The sequence below is a fragment of the Sminthopsis crassicaudata genome, chromosome 4 (genome assembly GCF_048593235.1).
Source record: "Sminthopsis crassicaudata isolate SCR6 chromosome 4, ASM4859323v1, whole genome shotgun sequence".
NCBI classification, from domain to species: domain Eukaryota; kingdom Metazoa; phylum Chordata; class Mammalia; order Dasyuromorphia; family Dasyuridae; genus Sminthopsis; species Sminthopsis crassicaudata.
Genome location: NC_133620.1, coordinates 429,475,530 through 429,491,240, shown reverse-complemented (window position 1 = coordinate 429,491,240; position 15,711 = coordinate 429,475,530). Strand labels below are relative to the sequence as shown.

General features: G+C 35.4%; 1 protein-coding gene across 3 annotated transcripts in view; it reads left to right on the top strand.

The window, feature by feature from the left end:
- The window catches only part of DRAM2 (DNA damage regulated autophagy modulator 2), a 32,066-nt gene extending 20,609 nt beyond the window's left edge, over positions 1-11,457 (top strand). For all 3 annotated transcript variants that reach the window (XM_074263037.1, XM_074263035.1, XM_074263036.1), the window contains 5 exons: positions 5,403-5,542; positions 8,671-8,848; positions 9,407-9,489; positions 10,585-10,677; positions 11,063-11,457. In XM_074263037.1, the coding sequence (XP_074119138.1) occupies positions 5,403-5,542; positions 8,671-8,848; positions 9,407-9,489; positions 10,585-10,677; positions 11,063-11,170 (602 nt within the window). In that variant the 3' untranslated portion in view covers positions 11,171-11,457. The remainder of the gene's footprint in view (positions 1-5,402; positions 5,543-8,670; positions 8,849-9,406; positions 9,490-10,584; positions 10,678-11,062) is intronic.
- The last annotated feature ends 4,254 nt before the right edge of the window (positions 11,458-15,711 follow it).

Here is a 15,711-nt window from a genome sequence, read left to right as displayed (position 1 = left end):
CAGTCCCCTTGTGCTGATTCTTTATGTCATGCTCATGATCATTGTTTAGGGTCTTGCTGATAAGTAAGAAATGATAAATTTTCACCCCCTTTTTTCTTTTTACTGTCTTGTTTGCTGATCCTATTAATTCCCATGAATTTAGTTATCAACTCAGGAAAGAGAATCGAGATAGATATTGATATCTGGGAATCATCTCTAACAGCTCTATAGAGCTGTAAAGAACCAGGCAAGAGGTGATGAGGGCCTGCTAGAGTGGTAGTGCTAATAGCATTCTAACTTTATTGCCACAGTCTTCTAATTGCTCTCCATGTATCTCTTCTGCTCAACCAATTCCAATGGCTTCCTCTTGCTTCTAGGATAAAACATAAATTACTTAGTTTAGCTTTCAAAGCACTGCCACATCTGTCTGTAGCTTGCATTTTAGTTGCCCTATGTTTTGATCTGTGTAAACTCCCCTTCTCTCTGCTCCTCACACATGTTCCTCCCATCACTGAGCATTTTTTCTGACTGCCCCACATGTATTGAATGCACCACTGCATACATGAATAATCATTTTAAATATATTTCCATATTAGAATGTTGTAAGTACCTTGGGAGGAGGAATTGTTTCATTCTTTGTACTTGAATCCCCAGCACCTAGAACAAGTGCCTGTCATTGTCATAATAAATACTGTTGATGGATTGAAAAAACATGGAGAAACAAAGGCTAGACAATCATCTATTGTGGTGGATTCAGAATGTACTGAATGTTAAGATTTTCTGTGAAGGAATATGTGTTTGGCCTTGTATTCAGAAACACTTTTATTAGTAATTTAAATAAAAGTGACTTAAAGATAGAGTTGGCATATTTATCTGTTATATAGAAGACCTACAATTAGGAAGCATTGGGTGAAAGTATCGGAGCCAAAAAGACCTTGACAAATTATGACTGAATATAGCAAGATGAATTAATAAGAACAAACATAAGCATTTTGGTTCAAAAATATCAGTTTTTGTTGGTATGGGATCCATCAGTCCATAATAAAGGGAGTCATGACTATGGATATGTTGACGAGCTCACTAAAATTAATTACCTCTAGGCATGTACAAGATGTGTAAAGAGTGTACAGAAGAGAATCTGTGAAGGAAAGCCCTAAGCAAGGAAACTTGGGAAAGGAAGTGAGGTACAAGTTGTGGAAAGAAATGCAGGTGTGAGGGATGGCCAAAGCAAAGGCTTGGAGGTAGGAAGTGGCTCATCATATTGAGGAATAGCAGGCGTTGCTAAATCAGCATGAGTAAAGAAGAGTAAAGTATAAATAGACTTGAAAGATGGGAAAGGGTTGGGTCATGAAGACCTTTTGATGCCAACAAAGGAAGTTTATGTTTAATTGTGGGAATAATAGAAGCCATTGAACTTCATTGAGCTGGGGATCAGGGAATCAGGTAAATAGGAGGTTAGATCTTTGTTTTATTTATTTTTAATTTGCAATAGTATTTTCTTTTCCAAATATATGTAAAACTGGTTTTCAACATTTATTTTTGTAAAACTTTTTGTTCCAAATTTTTCTCTCCCTTCTCCTGTTCTTCCCCTCTCCCTAAGACTGCGAGCAATCTGATATAGGCTAAACATGTGCAGTCCTTTTAAACATATTTCCATATTTGTCATGTACAAGAAAAATATATCAAAAGGGGAAAAAATCATGAGATAGAAAAACACAAACAAAAAATGAAAATTATGCTTTGATCCATATTCAGTCTCCATAGAGCTCTCTCTGGATTTTAAATGGCTTTTTCCATCCCAAGTCTATTGGAATTGCCTTGAATCACTGCATTGTTAAGTAGAACCAAGTTCATCATAGTTTAAATCTGTGTTTTAGGGAAAAAATGTCATCATTGGGGCAGATGGGTAGTGCAGTGGATAGAGCAGTAACCATGAAGTCAGGTACATCTGACTTCAAATCTGACCTCAGACATTAGCTGTGTGACCCTGGCCAAGTCACTTAACCCCAATTGCCTCAAAACAAAAAAGAAGAAAAGAAAGAAAAAAAGTCCCCTTTGCAGTTGAGTGGAGAATAGATTTCAGGCTGAAAATTGAGGAAAAGGGATCTTGAAGAAAGATATTAGTTCAGATAAGAGGCAAGGAAGGCTCAAATTAATTTTGTGGCTGTGTATGTGAATGAAAGAAACATATCCAAGACTTATGAATGCAGAAAGAGAAATGGTAAGACCAAGAATGATGCTAAAGTGGTGAGTTTGAGTTTGGGGAAAATGGTGGTGTTCTCATTAATTGGGAAAACCACAGTCCAAGAGAGAGTCTAGGACAGGATATAGAAATCTGGGAATCATCTTAAGAGCTTATATTCTCTTGCAAAATAGCTAATGTGATTTTGGGCTTCACTAAGAGAAACTTCATTTCCATATTAAAAAGGTGATAGTATGGTTATAGTATGACATACTGCTAATGTCATACTTACTGTATTGAGTTCCTTTCCGTGTACTATGTTTTGAAAAATGCCAATGATCCAAACCCCCAGAGGAAGGAAACCAGGCTTTTCAGGGCCACAAGATGAGGGTAGATGAGGACTGTCTAAAGGAACTGAGGACGTTTAGTCGAAAGAAGACGTAGGGGTGGCAGGTAGAGGAAGGGCAGATAGTCTTTAGGCATTCATATGGCTATTCTGGAGAAAGCATATTTAATTTGTATTATGGGTTGTCTTGGGAGTTAGAGAACCTCTAATCAGAGATCCTCAAGTTAGTCATCCAGTCAGCAAGTATGAAATACCTATTCTGCCTCAGATATAGATATATATGTTTAATTTTTAAATTAATTATAGTTTTTATTCACCAGATATATGCATGGGTAATTTTACAGCATTGACAATTGCCAAATCTTTTGTTCCAGTTTTTCCCCTCCTCCCCCCCAGATGGCAGGTTGACCAATACATGTTAAATATATTAAAGTATAAATTAAATACAATACATGTATACATGTCCAAACAGTTCTTTTGCTTTACAAAAAGAATCAGACTTTGAACTAGTGTACAATTAGCCTGTGAAGGAAATCAAAAGTGCAAGCAGACAAAAATAGAGGGATTGGGAATTCTATGTAGTGGTTCATAGTCGTCTCCCAGAATTCTTGCTCTGGGTGTAGCTGGTTCAGTTCATTACTGCTCTCTTGGAACTGATTTGGTTCATCTCATTTTTGAAGAGAGCCACGTCCATCAGAATTGATCATCATATGGTATTGTTGTTGAAGTATATAATGATCTCCTGGTCCTGCTCATTTCACTCAGTTCATGTAAGTCTCTCCAGGCCTTTCTGAAATCATCCTGTTGGTCATTTCTTACAGAACAATAATATTCCATAATATTCATATACCACAATTTATTCAGCCATTCTCCAATTGATGGGCATCCACTCAGTTTCCAGTTTCTGGCCACTACAAAGAGGGATGCCACACACATTCCTGCAAATACAGGTCCCTTTCCCTTCTTTAAGATCTCTTTGGGATACAAGCCCAGTAGTAACACTACTGGATCAAAAGGTTTGCACAGTTTGAGAACTTTCTGAGCATAGTTCCAAATTGCTCTCCAGAATGACTGGATGTATTCACAATTCCACCAACAATGTATCAGTGTCCCTGTTTTCCCACATCCCCTTCAACATTGCACATTATCTTTCCCTGTCATTGTAGCCAATCTGAAGGTGTGTAGTGGTATCTCAGAGTTGTCTTAATTTTCATTTCTCTGATTAATAATGACTCGGAGCATCTTTTCATCTGGCTAGAAATAGTTTCAATTTCTTCATCTGAGAATTGTCTGTTCATATCCTTTGGCCATTTATCAATTGGAGAATGTCTTGATTTCTTATAAATTAGAGTCAATTCTCTATATATTTTGGAAATGAGGCCTTTATCGGAACCTTTGACTGTAAAAATGTTTTCCCAGTTTATTGCTTCCCTTCTAATCTTGTCTGCATTGGTTTTGTTTGTACAAAAACTTTTCAATTTGGTATAATCAAAGTTTTCTATATTGTGATCAATAAAGACCTCTAGTTCTTCTTTGGACATAAATTCATTCCTCTTCCACAGATCTGAGAGGTAAACTATCCTATATTCTTCTAATTTATTTATAATCTCATTCTTTATGCCTAGGTCATGAACCCATTTTGACCTGATTTTGGTGTATGGTGCTAAGTGTGGGTCAGTGCCTAGTTTTTGCCATGCTAATTTCCAATTTTCCCAGCAATTTTTGTCAAACATTGAGCTCTTATCCCAAAAGCTGGGATCCTTGGGTTTGCCAAACACTGGATTATTAAAGTTATTGGTTATTTTGTCCTTTGAACCTAATCTATTTCACTGATCAACTAGTCTATTTCTTAGCCAATACCAAATGATTTTGGTAATCACTGCTTTATAATATAATTTTAGATCTGGTACAGCTAGGCCACTTTTTTTTTTTCATTAATTCCCTTGAAATTCTTGACCTTTTGTTTTTCCATATGAACTTTGTTATTATTTTTTCTAGGTCATTAAAATAGTTTTTTTGGGAACCTGATAGGTATAGCACTAAATAAATAGATTAGTTTAGGTAGTGTTGTCATCTTTATTATTTGCTTGCCCTATCCAAGAGCATTTATTATTTTTCCAATTGGTTAGATCAGACTTAATTTATGTGGAAAGTGTTTTGTAGTTTTCCTCATATAGTTTCTGATTTTCCCTTCTGCCCTCAGAGAGAGAGCTTATCTTTTTCCAGGAAGAGCGATGCACCTGTGAATAGGTACTTGCATGTATGCACATGTCTGTAAGTGTATCAAAACTCATGAGAAGCAGACATAAAGAATTGGCTCTTAAAAGAAGCAGTGAAGGTGAGAGGAGAAAACTTCAGTAGGGACAAACCAGGGAGCTGATAAAGCCATCAAATAAGTATACAGAGAGAAGAGAAAGGGCAGCCCATCCAAACCCAGGCCAGAACCGTGCATTGTGGCGCGGCATGGAGACAAGGGAGGAGGAGAAGGCTCCCTGTGGTCCAAGGGAGGCCCCCGGAGACTGCATGAAAAGCAGCCTTGTTGGTGCAGTTATGGCTTCCTCTGTTCTTGTTCAGGCAGCATTTAAGCAGGCGCAGAGGAAATATATGGTAAGAATAATCCAGATTGGAGTCTGGGGAGAGGTGAGCAGGGACAGGACATGGATTGCCAGGAAGTCAGGACGGATGTGGCCAGAGCTGCTAGGACATGGTAGAGAAGGGAGTGCTGGTCAGGGGGACACTCAGCCCCTTCCAGCTCTGGTCATCTTTGGTTCTCATCTCTTTTCTTTGAGATTATCTTTAAACGGGTCATTTGTGTTACCAGAGGGTAATGAACTTTGTGATTTTTTTTTCCCCTTTGTTGTTCAAAGCTTTATTACTTCTGAATTCTCTTTCTAGGTGTTGCCACCATATATGTTCGTTATAAGCAAGTTCATGCTCTCAATCCCGAGGAGCCTCAGATCATCAAATTAAACAAGGCTGGCCTTGCACTTGGATTACTTAGTTGCTTAGGACTTTCTATCGTGGCAAACTTCCAGGTTTGTGTGATAGTTCACAATTTTCTAAGAATCCTAATGAAATTCACTGCTGGAAGCCAACTTGTATATTTCCCTATGGTAGAGAAAGTTTGAGATTAACCCTATTACAATCTGATTTTTCTTTGGTCAAAAAAGACTCTAGCTTGACCTAGATTCTTTGATTTCTTTTGATGTAGGCAATTGAGTGCTGCACTTAATGACAGGAAAAACTGATCTGAAATCCTGTATCTGAAACTGGCTTTAGCTATGTGAACATAGGCAAGTCACTTAGCCTTTGAGATTCAGCTTCCTTTTTGCAAAAAAAAAAGTTCATATTGCTTGGAGTATCTGCTTCTCAGAATTTATTATGTGGAGCAAGTGAAAGACTATATTGAAAGCATTTCACAAACCTTTAAAGCACTGTATTATGTAAATTTCATCTGTTATTATTTTAAAATGTCAATCCCACCTAGAAATAAAGTCCTATTCATATTTCTTACCTGTTTTCCCACCAAGAATCTGTCTCATAAATTGTATTTCAGGATACTTGAGCGAATTAGATTTATATTTTCACTATTAGAATTACTCATTATGACCATTTAATATGGTACACAGATTAGGGCTATCCAATCTGGGCAAATCTTATTCTTTCTACAAATCCTACATGGAGAATATATCCAATGTGCTCTGATTACTTGAATATTCAGTGGATACCAATACCTCTACTAAAATCCTTTTTTCATCATTCATGGAATGGAGGGGACAATGGGTTCTTGAAACAATGCTTATTCTCTAATTTATGAGCAGCTTGGCCTGGCAGATTCTACTAAGGTGGGGATACTATGAGGATGAGCCTAGAGATGGACTGTATGTCTTTTGTCTAAGGACCAACCTAGCTAAGTTTGTAAATATCACCAAGTTGACCCCAAGTTATAAATTTTCCAGCCATAACTTATGAAGACTGTTTACTAAGAAGTGGAAGGAGTTGCATCCCACATCAGTAGTAGACATAAGGCACCCCAGTAGAATTTGTTAAAGAAAAAGGATGTGCAAACATTTAGGCTAGCCATCCCTCATTACATCAGTGGCCTGGCTCCCACTTAAGCATTTATGTTCTTAAGGACATATGCTATTCCATTTCCTACTTGCAAGTCATCTTTGCTGAAGTCCTGCCCTTTTCAGTTGCCTGTTGGTCCCCTGTGAGGACTCATCAATCCTTTTCATTAACAAAGACTAAGTGTACTGTCTTTTTGCAGGAACAAAAAGGTTAGTTTCCTGTAGTGATCTTCTTCCTTTCTAAGAATTATTAATATATCCATGGAGTGATTTGTATTATGCAGATCCCAGTTTGATCATTGTTCATATGAGAATCAGCATTGCTTTAAATAATTCTTCAAACTTGCTTGCCAATAACAAGTTTCTATCGAGTAGGGGCAAAGTAAGAGGACAAGGTTGGAATGGGTTTCCTCTGCAACAACATTAGTAACTAGAAATGATTTCTACCCTTATTTTATAAATGAGGAAAATGAGGCTCAAGACAGTAAAGAGATTTTGGTAAGGCCTTTACAAAATGAGAGAACAATTGTCATCTAAAAATCTTGTTACTTAGGAAAATTGAAATTAAATTTATGTGAATACAAGTGAATATGAGATTTCTAGAAAAGTAGCATTATACTCAGAGATAAGACTTCATTTCTGCCTTCTTTGAAAATTCCTAAGCAAATAGACCTTTGAAGGGAAAAATAAGTTTTTATGTTAAAGGAAGATAAATTTTATCATCACCATTCATTTATATTTAATTTAATTTGGTTTCATGTCATTCATACATGTTGCTAAATTTCTGTTTTGTGTCATTTAAATGGCAAAGTGAAATGTGATATTTGTAAACATCTCTTGTTAAAGCTGCTGTTTTGTGCTTTATGTTTCTGTTAAAATGGAGCATTACAGTGATATGATGTTTTGTCACTTCGTGCAGTATAACCACAAGGGGACAATTCTAAGAATGTTTTTGTTTTGTTTTGTTTTGTTTTGTTTTGTTTTGTTTTGTTTTGTTTTGTTTTGTTTTGTTCTTTATTACTAAATCTTGGATAACTTCTTTTGCTGAGAGTAATTGATAGCAGTAACAGATGCTAATAACCATTGCTATACAAGTAATTTCAATGTATAGTTTTATTTGCCTAACTCCAGTCATTCTCTTTATCCTACACAGCTTTATTTGCATAAACTGCCAAAGTGCCCAATAATTGGCTTCAAGTTTAAAGATATTAGGACTACTTTGAACCAATAAAATCAGATTGAGGCATGGCAGCATTTTTTAAAAAATTAGATTCCCATAAGGACCTTTTCTTTTTACATTGACTGGGTTTTTTCCTGTGTCCACAAAATAGAACAAGAAGGGTCTAAGAGAATTTAAAATGGAATAGACACTTCACAGTCTGTCAAGGAGTAGAGTGAAACCTTGCTAATTTGGAACACTGTGAAGGAGGAAAGTTAATTGGACTATATGACAAAGTCAGATTGTAGAATAAAAGACAAGATATCATTGTACATGTTCTCTATTATAAACTAAGATATATATAAATACTTATTAGTAAACTGGGATGAATTTGTTTTGAAAATGACAATTATGAAAGGTTCATTATGTAAGATATATCATAAATACCAAAAAATTCCTAATATGCAGTAATTAGTTAGGGGACCAGGGTCTAGGACTGGGTAATTAGACTATAAAATTACCAAGGTCTTTTCCAGGTCCCAAATTCTGAAAGTGAGTTAGATTGAAGGTGGCAAATAGGGATCTTAATTTTGGGGCCCTATAGGAGCTCTTGATTTTTAGGCTGGATTTAAGGAGTTAAGTAGGAGTTAAGTAGGAGTTAAGCCTTGAAAATATGGAGGAAGAAATTATTTCAAACATTTTACTTAGTTGAGAATAAAGTTTTCCTATGTTTGAACTATCAAATTCCTAATATTTAACGAGGTTTGACTTTAATCTTTAAGTATACTCATGATTAGCTTCTTGAGGAAATTTGCACATAGGCTTTCCAAAAGTTTTTGAAACAATGAATGCCTAATTGAAACCTGTGAAAAGTACCATCAAAAATATTTTGGATTGTACTCTAAGATATTTGTCTTCCTTTTTCATCCCTCAGAAAACAACCATTTTTGCTGCACACATATGTGGAGCTGTGCTCACTTTTGGCTTGGGTTCCATTTATATGTTTGTTCAGACAATCCTCTCCTACAAAATGCAGCCTAAAATTCATAGCAAACAAGTCTTCTGGATCCGGCTTTTGGTGGTAATCTGGTGTGGAGTGAGTGCCTTTAGCAGTATCCTTTGCAACAAACTGATTATAAGGAAAAGTAAACCAAGCAATAAAGTGAAGTGAATGCTGTTGGTTCCTGGGAGAGACTGTGCTCCTCTTGGGGAAGAATAAGGGGTGGGTGGTGAAAGCAGGATCTTTTTGGATGGGTATACCTGTGCACACAGGATATAAAATGTGAAGTGCAGCTTTCATAACTGGACTAGAAACAAGGAACGGCAGCCTCACGGAGATGGGAGGAAGAGTGGCCAGAGGAAGAGGAAATGACTCTCTGCTTCCACCTAAAGGATGTCTGGCAAAGCTTAGCGTAAGTGGGGCTCTTTATCTCCTTTTCTTCCTTCAGGACACTTAAGCTCATCTTGTCTTGTTGTGTTCTTCGAAGTTTTTATTCATAGATTGCTGGTGTGCGTCATCATCCATAACCTAACCCCCAGTTTATTCAATGAAATTTTTCAGTTTGAACTTTTCACCAATTGATTAAAACCTGTCTTTGGACCCTATACATTGATCTCATTTTGAACTTAATTCAGTGTAGGTGATTCTTCCTTGACTTGTTTGTTTATAGTGCTGACTTGCTCCTCCCTTTTGTACAGCGGCCATTTTGGTTCTGATATAGTACAGAAACTCCACTGGAACCCTGAGGACAAAGTAAGTAATTGCCTTGGCTAAAGTGCTAAGAATGAATGTGATCACCGCCCTTTGTTTAGGTGCACATTGCGGAAATCCAAACAGTGTAAGAAGGAGGGCTTGTTGTTTGGGATAAGCTGGGGTTTTTTCTAAAACTGTGACTCATTTTGCTGAGTTGTCCTTCATCTTGCTCTTTGAGGCAGGACATGAAGGCTCAGAGAGTTGAGATGAGATAGCCTGGCAATAATTACGCTGCTAGTACATTTTAGTGGCATGGTTTGAACAGGGTCTCTATGGTCTCTAAGTCCAGCACCTTCTCCAGTACACTATGCTGATCAGTGCCACACATTTACAAAATAGCTAACCATATTTGAAGTTTGAGTTTGTGATATCAGTAGTTTTTTTCTGATACAAGACTGAAGAGGATCAAACCCTGGGCCTGATGTTACTATGTGGTAAAAAAAAAAAATCCTCTTATTTGCAAAAGGTGCATTTTTATCCTTGAATTGAGGTTGGTTTCTGCTGTTAGCAACTTGGAAGAAATCATTTTTCAATTTGGTCTCTAAGAAAGAGCTCTAATTTTTAGGGGGAAGGAGAGCACAGGGTATTTGAAGAAAGTTCCTTAGCATTGTTGGATCCTACTGAAGAAGGATAGATATAAAGCTAAAAATGCTGCTTCTTTGTAAAGCACTGAATAGTGCTTCTGAGAATAAACTCTGGACATCAATCTTCACATTTCAACTAATATGCTTATAAAGATGAAAGGAATAGTGACTTTCATTTTTTCATGGCTATTTTTGGAAAACTTTTTGAGTTTTATGGACAAAATCTTAGTCATATCTTCACTGCAAATAACTTTCCATATAATTAAATTGCATTCTAATTATCCAAAGTTCTTTTGCTTAACATCTTAAGAATGAATTCAGAGAAGCTTTTGGATGTCTTTCCTCACTTTTCTCTCCCATTTAATAGTATTAATTATTGCCTGTATATAATGATTTTCTGTTCAGATGGAAGAAATGGTAATTGAGAAATTTGGGTCATTGTATAAAAGATAAAATATAGGCCATTTGAAATCTAAGCATTTCAATCACTTTTTTCCCTCTTTAATTCAAGGGATATGTACTTCATATGATCACCACTGCAGCAGAATGGTCCATGTCTTTTTCTTTCTTTGGTTTTTTCCTGACTTATATTCGTGATTTTCAGGTAAGAATTTCTGTGACAAAACATAATAAAATTAGATTTTTGCAGAATATGATTTTTAATTTGAAATAGAGATAACTTAATTTATTGAATTATTAAAAATAGTTTTTAAAAATAATTATCTGTATCTTGTTCCACAATTGCATCAGCCCCACGAAAACTTTAAAAATTGCATATCACCATCACTTTTTACTAGATATATGGGGAAAAGCCATCTTCCAATATCTGAGAAGTTCATAGTGCCTATTTGTTTCTTAGAGACGATATCTTTAGAAGTAGAACAAGCATTTGTATTCATTGTGAATCCATGATGTTCAAGACTATATCAAAGACACAAGCCATCCTCAAAACCTTAACAGCTGTTTTTAATTCTCTTTTTGTGTTACAGAAAATTTCCTTACGTGTAGAAGCTAATATACAAGGACTGACTCTTTATGACACTGCCCCTGGCCTTATTAACAGTGAAAGAACCCCTCTACTTTCAAAGGATTCATGACAAAGGGAAAAGCTGTATCTGTGATGATCATGATCTCAGGGATTGGCATATTATTGTTCCTGAAAATTTCTTACTATGCTCTCAGATTTCTAACCACTTAATCAAGGCAAACAAAGACACTGCTTAATAATGTTACTCAAATGATGTATAATAAGTCATTTGATGAGTGATTTTTAGGGATATTATTTAGAGAGGCATTTTAAAGCATATTCCTTTTTTTTAAAATTTTTTTATTTTGGAAAATAAAACCAAAGGACTATACATACATTCATACACATATACACACACATATATATCATCGTTGCGATTTTTTTACTTCTTAAATGGAAGCAGCTGGAAATGCACAGGACTGCAAAAATTTTTCTATAGGACACTGCAGAAAAAAAAGTTTTCACAGCTTGCAAATCATTACAGTGTATGTTTTATCTGGAGCACCATATATCTAGCACATGTGTGAGAGTGTTATATTCTAGCAATCTATACTCTCTATACTCAAGGAACTTCTAGAATTTGGTCATTATCTCCTTTAAAACCAAAATTAGACTTAGGGAATGACATGTTAATTAAGCTTTTTTTTTTTTTTTTTTTTTTTTTTTTTTAAATCACAGACTAATAATTGTACATGGCCTCAGGAACATTGGTAGTATAAAGTTAAAGAAGCCAAATTCTTTGATGCCTCTGATGCCACAATGTAATCAATCTAGATCCACATAAAAGATAACTAGTCACAGGCCTAGATGGATACTGCCTTGGTTTTGCCATGAAACATTAGACATTTTCTCAGGATCAATATTGTCTCCTTTACATATTTACAGCAGTTTTGGAGAATTTCATCTCTTGTTTGAAGTACATCATCTAACAAAAGATAAGTGATAGGTTTACTACAAGTGAAGAACTTCCCCTACGTTTTTTTTCCACTGGAATATGCTGTATCTACTATAGAACATCTCTTGAAGCTAGGAAGTTTAAGTAACCAATAATTAACTATGTAAAAGAATCTTTTTTTTTTTTTAATCATGATTTGAATCTGTTTAAAGAACTGTGAATGACTTTTAAAGAGCCATGTCCAACAGAAAAGAAAATTAGATGGAAAATAGTTGTGATGCATCAAGCTTTGTGAACATTTCCTCTCCTACCTTTTCATTTCATACCTGAGACCAGAGTCCTGAATTTTCAAGACCTCTGCTTGAAGCCTTGTCTGGACAAGCAAATCATATACTATTAAAGTCCTTAATCATTTACAAAAGATGAAGGTTCTAAAAAGAATCTAGAGAAGAAAAGAATTAGCTGCTGTGAAAATTGCCTTTGGGCAGATGATGTTGCAAGAGAAATGATTAAATTCTCAGGCATAATACGTAGAAATTGTGTATAACCAGAGAAATTATGGAGATAAAGTTGCCTTTTATTTTTAACATAAATATATATTATAATCTTCCAATGAAACTAACATAACAGGAAGGATTCCATGCCTATTTTACTTCCACTTTCAAAAGGCAGTCGTCTCTTTAAAATGATAGGTTCTGCTTAAAATAAGACCTTTAGTGACCATCAATGTAAAATCATAAGAGCTTTTTTATTTGAAAGGGATTTTAGAATTTTACGTGGTGTGTCAGAATCCTCTCTGAAACTTCATGCTAGATTAGGGTTAGAGTTAGCCATTCAATTTATGCTTGAATGATTCCATTGCCAAGCTGCCTTGTGAAGTAATCACTTTATTTCATTTTTTTGAAAACCTGTAATTGTTAGAAAGTTCCTCCTTATTTTGAACCAAAATCTGTTCCCCATTTGACTTCAAGCAAAATAATGTTGTGATTGAAATTAATATCAGGTACCTAGACTTAGCCACATTTTCTCTTAAGAACCTAGATTTCCAAAATTTTTGCTTGACTTCCGTTTTTTAAAAATTATTTAGACAGATTTATTTACTTAAAAAATTTAGAAGGGAATTATGGAGCTTTTGTCACTGAAAAGAAACTGGTTTAAAAAGCAGAAAAGATAAGAAATCTTTTATCAAGAAATTTGCATGGTAAGAGTTCTTCAGGAATCAGTACATCTCTTTAACATTTCAGGGAAGTTCACAGGGAAATCTCCCAAGTTTTAGATGACACTAAGGTTTTCTTAGCACTAAAATAACCAAATGGAACAGAAGAAACTACAAGAATATCTTACAGGCCTTCCATGTTCATGAATGATCCAAAAGGTGGCATTTAAACCATTAGCTCAATGGGCAAGAGAATCAAGTAAAGCATTTGAGAAACATTTCTTTCTCTGCTCCAAAGATCTGACCTGTTGATTATGAATCAGGTAAAGGATCTAGAAGTCCCTAGAGTCTGTGGCCTAAAAACATTTCCAGTAATATGTTACATCAAAGAAAATAAAACATTTACATCATAAGAGAAACACACTGGAAACAGAAGAATAAATATATTAAAAATTTAAGTCTACATCTGGAATACACAATGTGGTTCTAAATTTTACCTCAAGAAAATTGCAAGTGAGCCCATAGATATGGCAAGAAAGCCCATAGAACAGCAGCTGAAATGATCTATGAATGAAAAAGCTACTATATGAAGAAAGTCCTTAGGACTTTGATCTGAAAAGAATGAAGGCTAAAAAGGTGTGTGCAATTAGTTTATGAAGTCCCAAATGCTCTGGATGGACAGAAGACATACGAATGTGTTCTCATGAAATATTGAAGCTCTACTACTTGATGTTTGAAAGGACCAACAAAAATGTTCAATACATTTATGGAATCTATTATTCCTAGGAATAATAAAAACTAAAGAAAATGTTCAAGAAGAAATTTTAAATAAATGACATGGTAGATTAAAATGAGTTATTGAGGAATGTCAGATGAGCACTTGAAAGCATTTTCTTAATGCATACTTTGAGAGATAAAAAAGTACTCTGGAATGGATAATGGGCTAGTCTATAGAAGCTTGAGACATTTATTCCCATAAAATGTTTTCATATACTGCATTGAGAACAAGGCCTTTAATTAATGAAGATGGCAGCAAAAAAAAAAAAGTCTTAATGAATTCTCAACTTTTTCCGGTTACATATTAACATTTGCCTCAAGCACCAAGATAAAAGTGGAAGTGATGACAAAGATTACTTTGGGAAGGGAAGAAAAAGGGTTATATAGCTGTCTTATTAACTCAGCAATGAGCAGTTAATAAGAATGAAAGCACAGAGACAGCATCTGTGTATGGAAATAGCTCATGGACCATAAGGAAGCAAGCATAAACATTGCTGACCAAATATGACCACTCTTAAGCTTCTTCACTACGTGATAGATCCTTATGGTTGGATCCCTTGGTTCGTTCCTTCAGTATAGCTACCTAAATAATCCTTGTTGAAAAGGCATTGCATTTTTCTGGATGGATCTTTTGGCTGCTTAATTTTGTTAAACCTGTCCTCAGTGGTATAAATTGACTATTTGAGATTCCTTAAGAAGAAAGCCTTAGCCCCTTTCCCAATGATCCAGTCATTTGGATAACATTTCCAATCCAAGAGTAGTAGACAGAGTCCCAAGAAATAATTGCTGATTGATTTTTTAAAAAGTTTTTCTAAGCAATTTGATAATGTATTTTTTCCCCCTGGATTTTACTAACGAAATGTCTTACAAGACGTCAAGAACAGGAAAGGAAGAATTAAAGACATCCATGCCATGTAATAAGAGGTCTGCATAAGAATGAGCATCTGGTGATCCTGGGTAGTTAACTACAGGCTAATTACAGATAAGCTTATCAGGAAACTAGTATGAAAGGACTAGCTTTTGTCTGTAAAATTGTTAGGGTGATCTTGGGCACAAGCAAACTCAAGTCTTGAATCTTGCAAGAAGTTAGGGAAACTAAGCCAGAAGTGACAGCAGAGCATTCCATCCAAAATCCATAGTGAGTGTGATGCAGATAAAGAACCAACAAAGGAAACTTATGGAGCTGTTAGATAAAAGGAGGACGACAGTGTCATAAGAGCTAATGAAGAGAAGATTCAGAAGTGAAAGCATTCTGATACTGCAAAAGATGAGGACTGAGAAACAATCATTAGATATGGCAATAAATTAATAATAATAGGGTAGCATTCTCAATTGAGTTAGCCACAAAAGGAAGAGATATAGGACAGTAGCTTAAAGGATGGGGTAGATAAAGGGTAAAGTTATGTAAAGTTTGGCTTTAAAAAAATTTAGACCATCAAAAGCTAAGAAAAAGTGGTTGATGGGTCAGCACTGCTAGTGAAGATCCCAACTGGCCTGTTACTAGATGTGATCTATAGAGGCTTCTCCTCCACTGTTGCTTAGAATGAGGAGTGTTTTTGTTTTGTTTTGTTTTTTAATATTTTAACACATTCTTTATGAATCATGTTGGAAGAGAAAAATCTGAGCAAAAGGGAAAAACTATGGGAAAGATTAAAAAGAAAGTGTACAGCAGTATATTGATTTACATTGAGTCTCAGATCTTTTTCTGGATGGAGATAGCATTTCTATCCAAAGTGTATTGGGATTGCTCTGAACCACTGAGAAGAATCAAGTCTTTCATAGT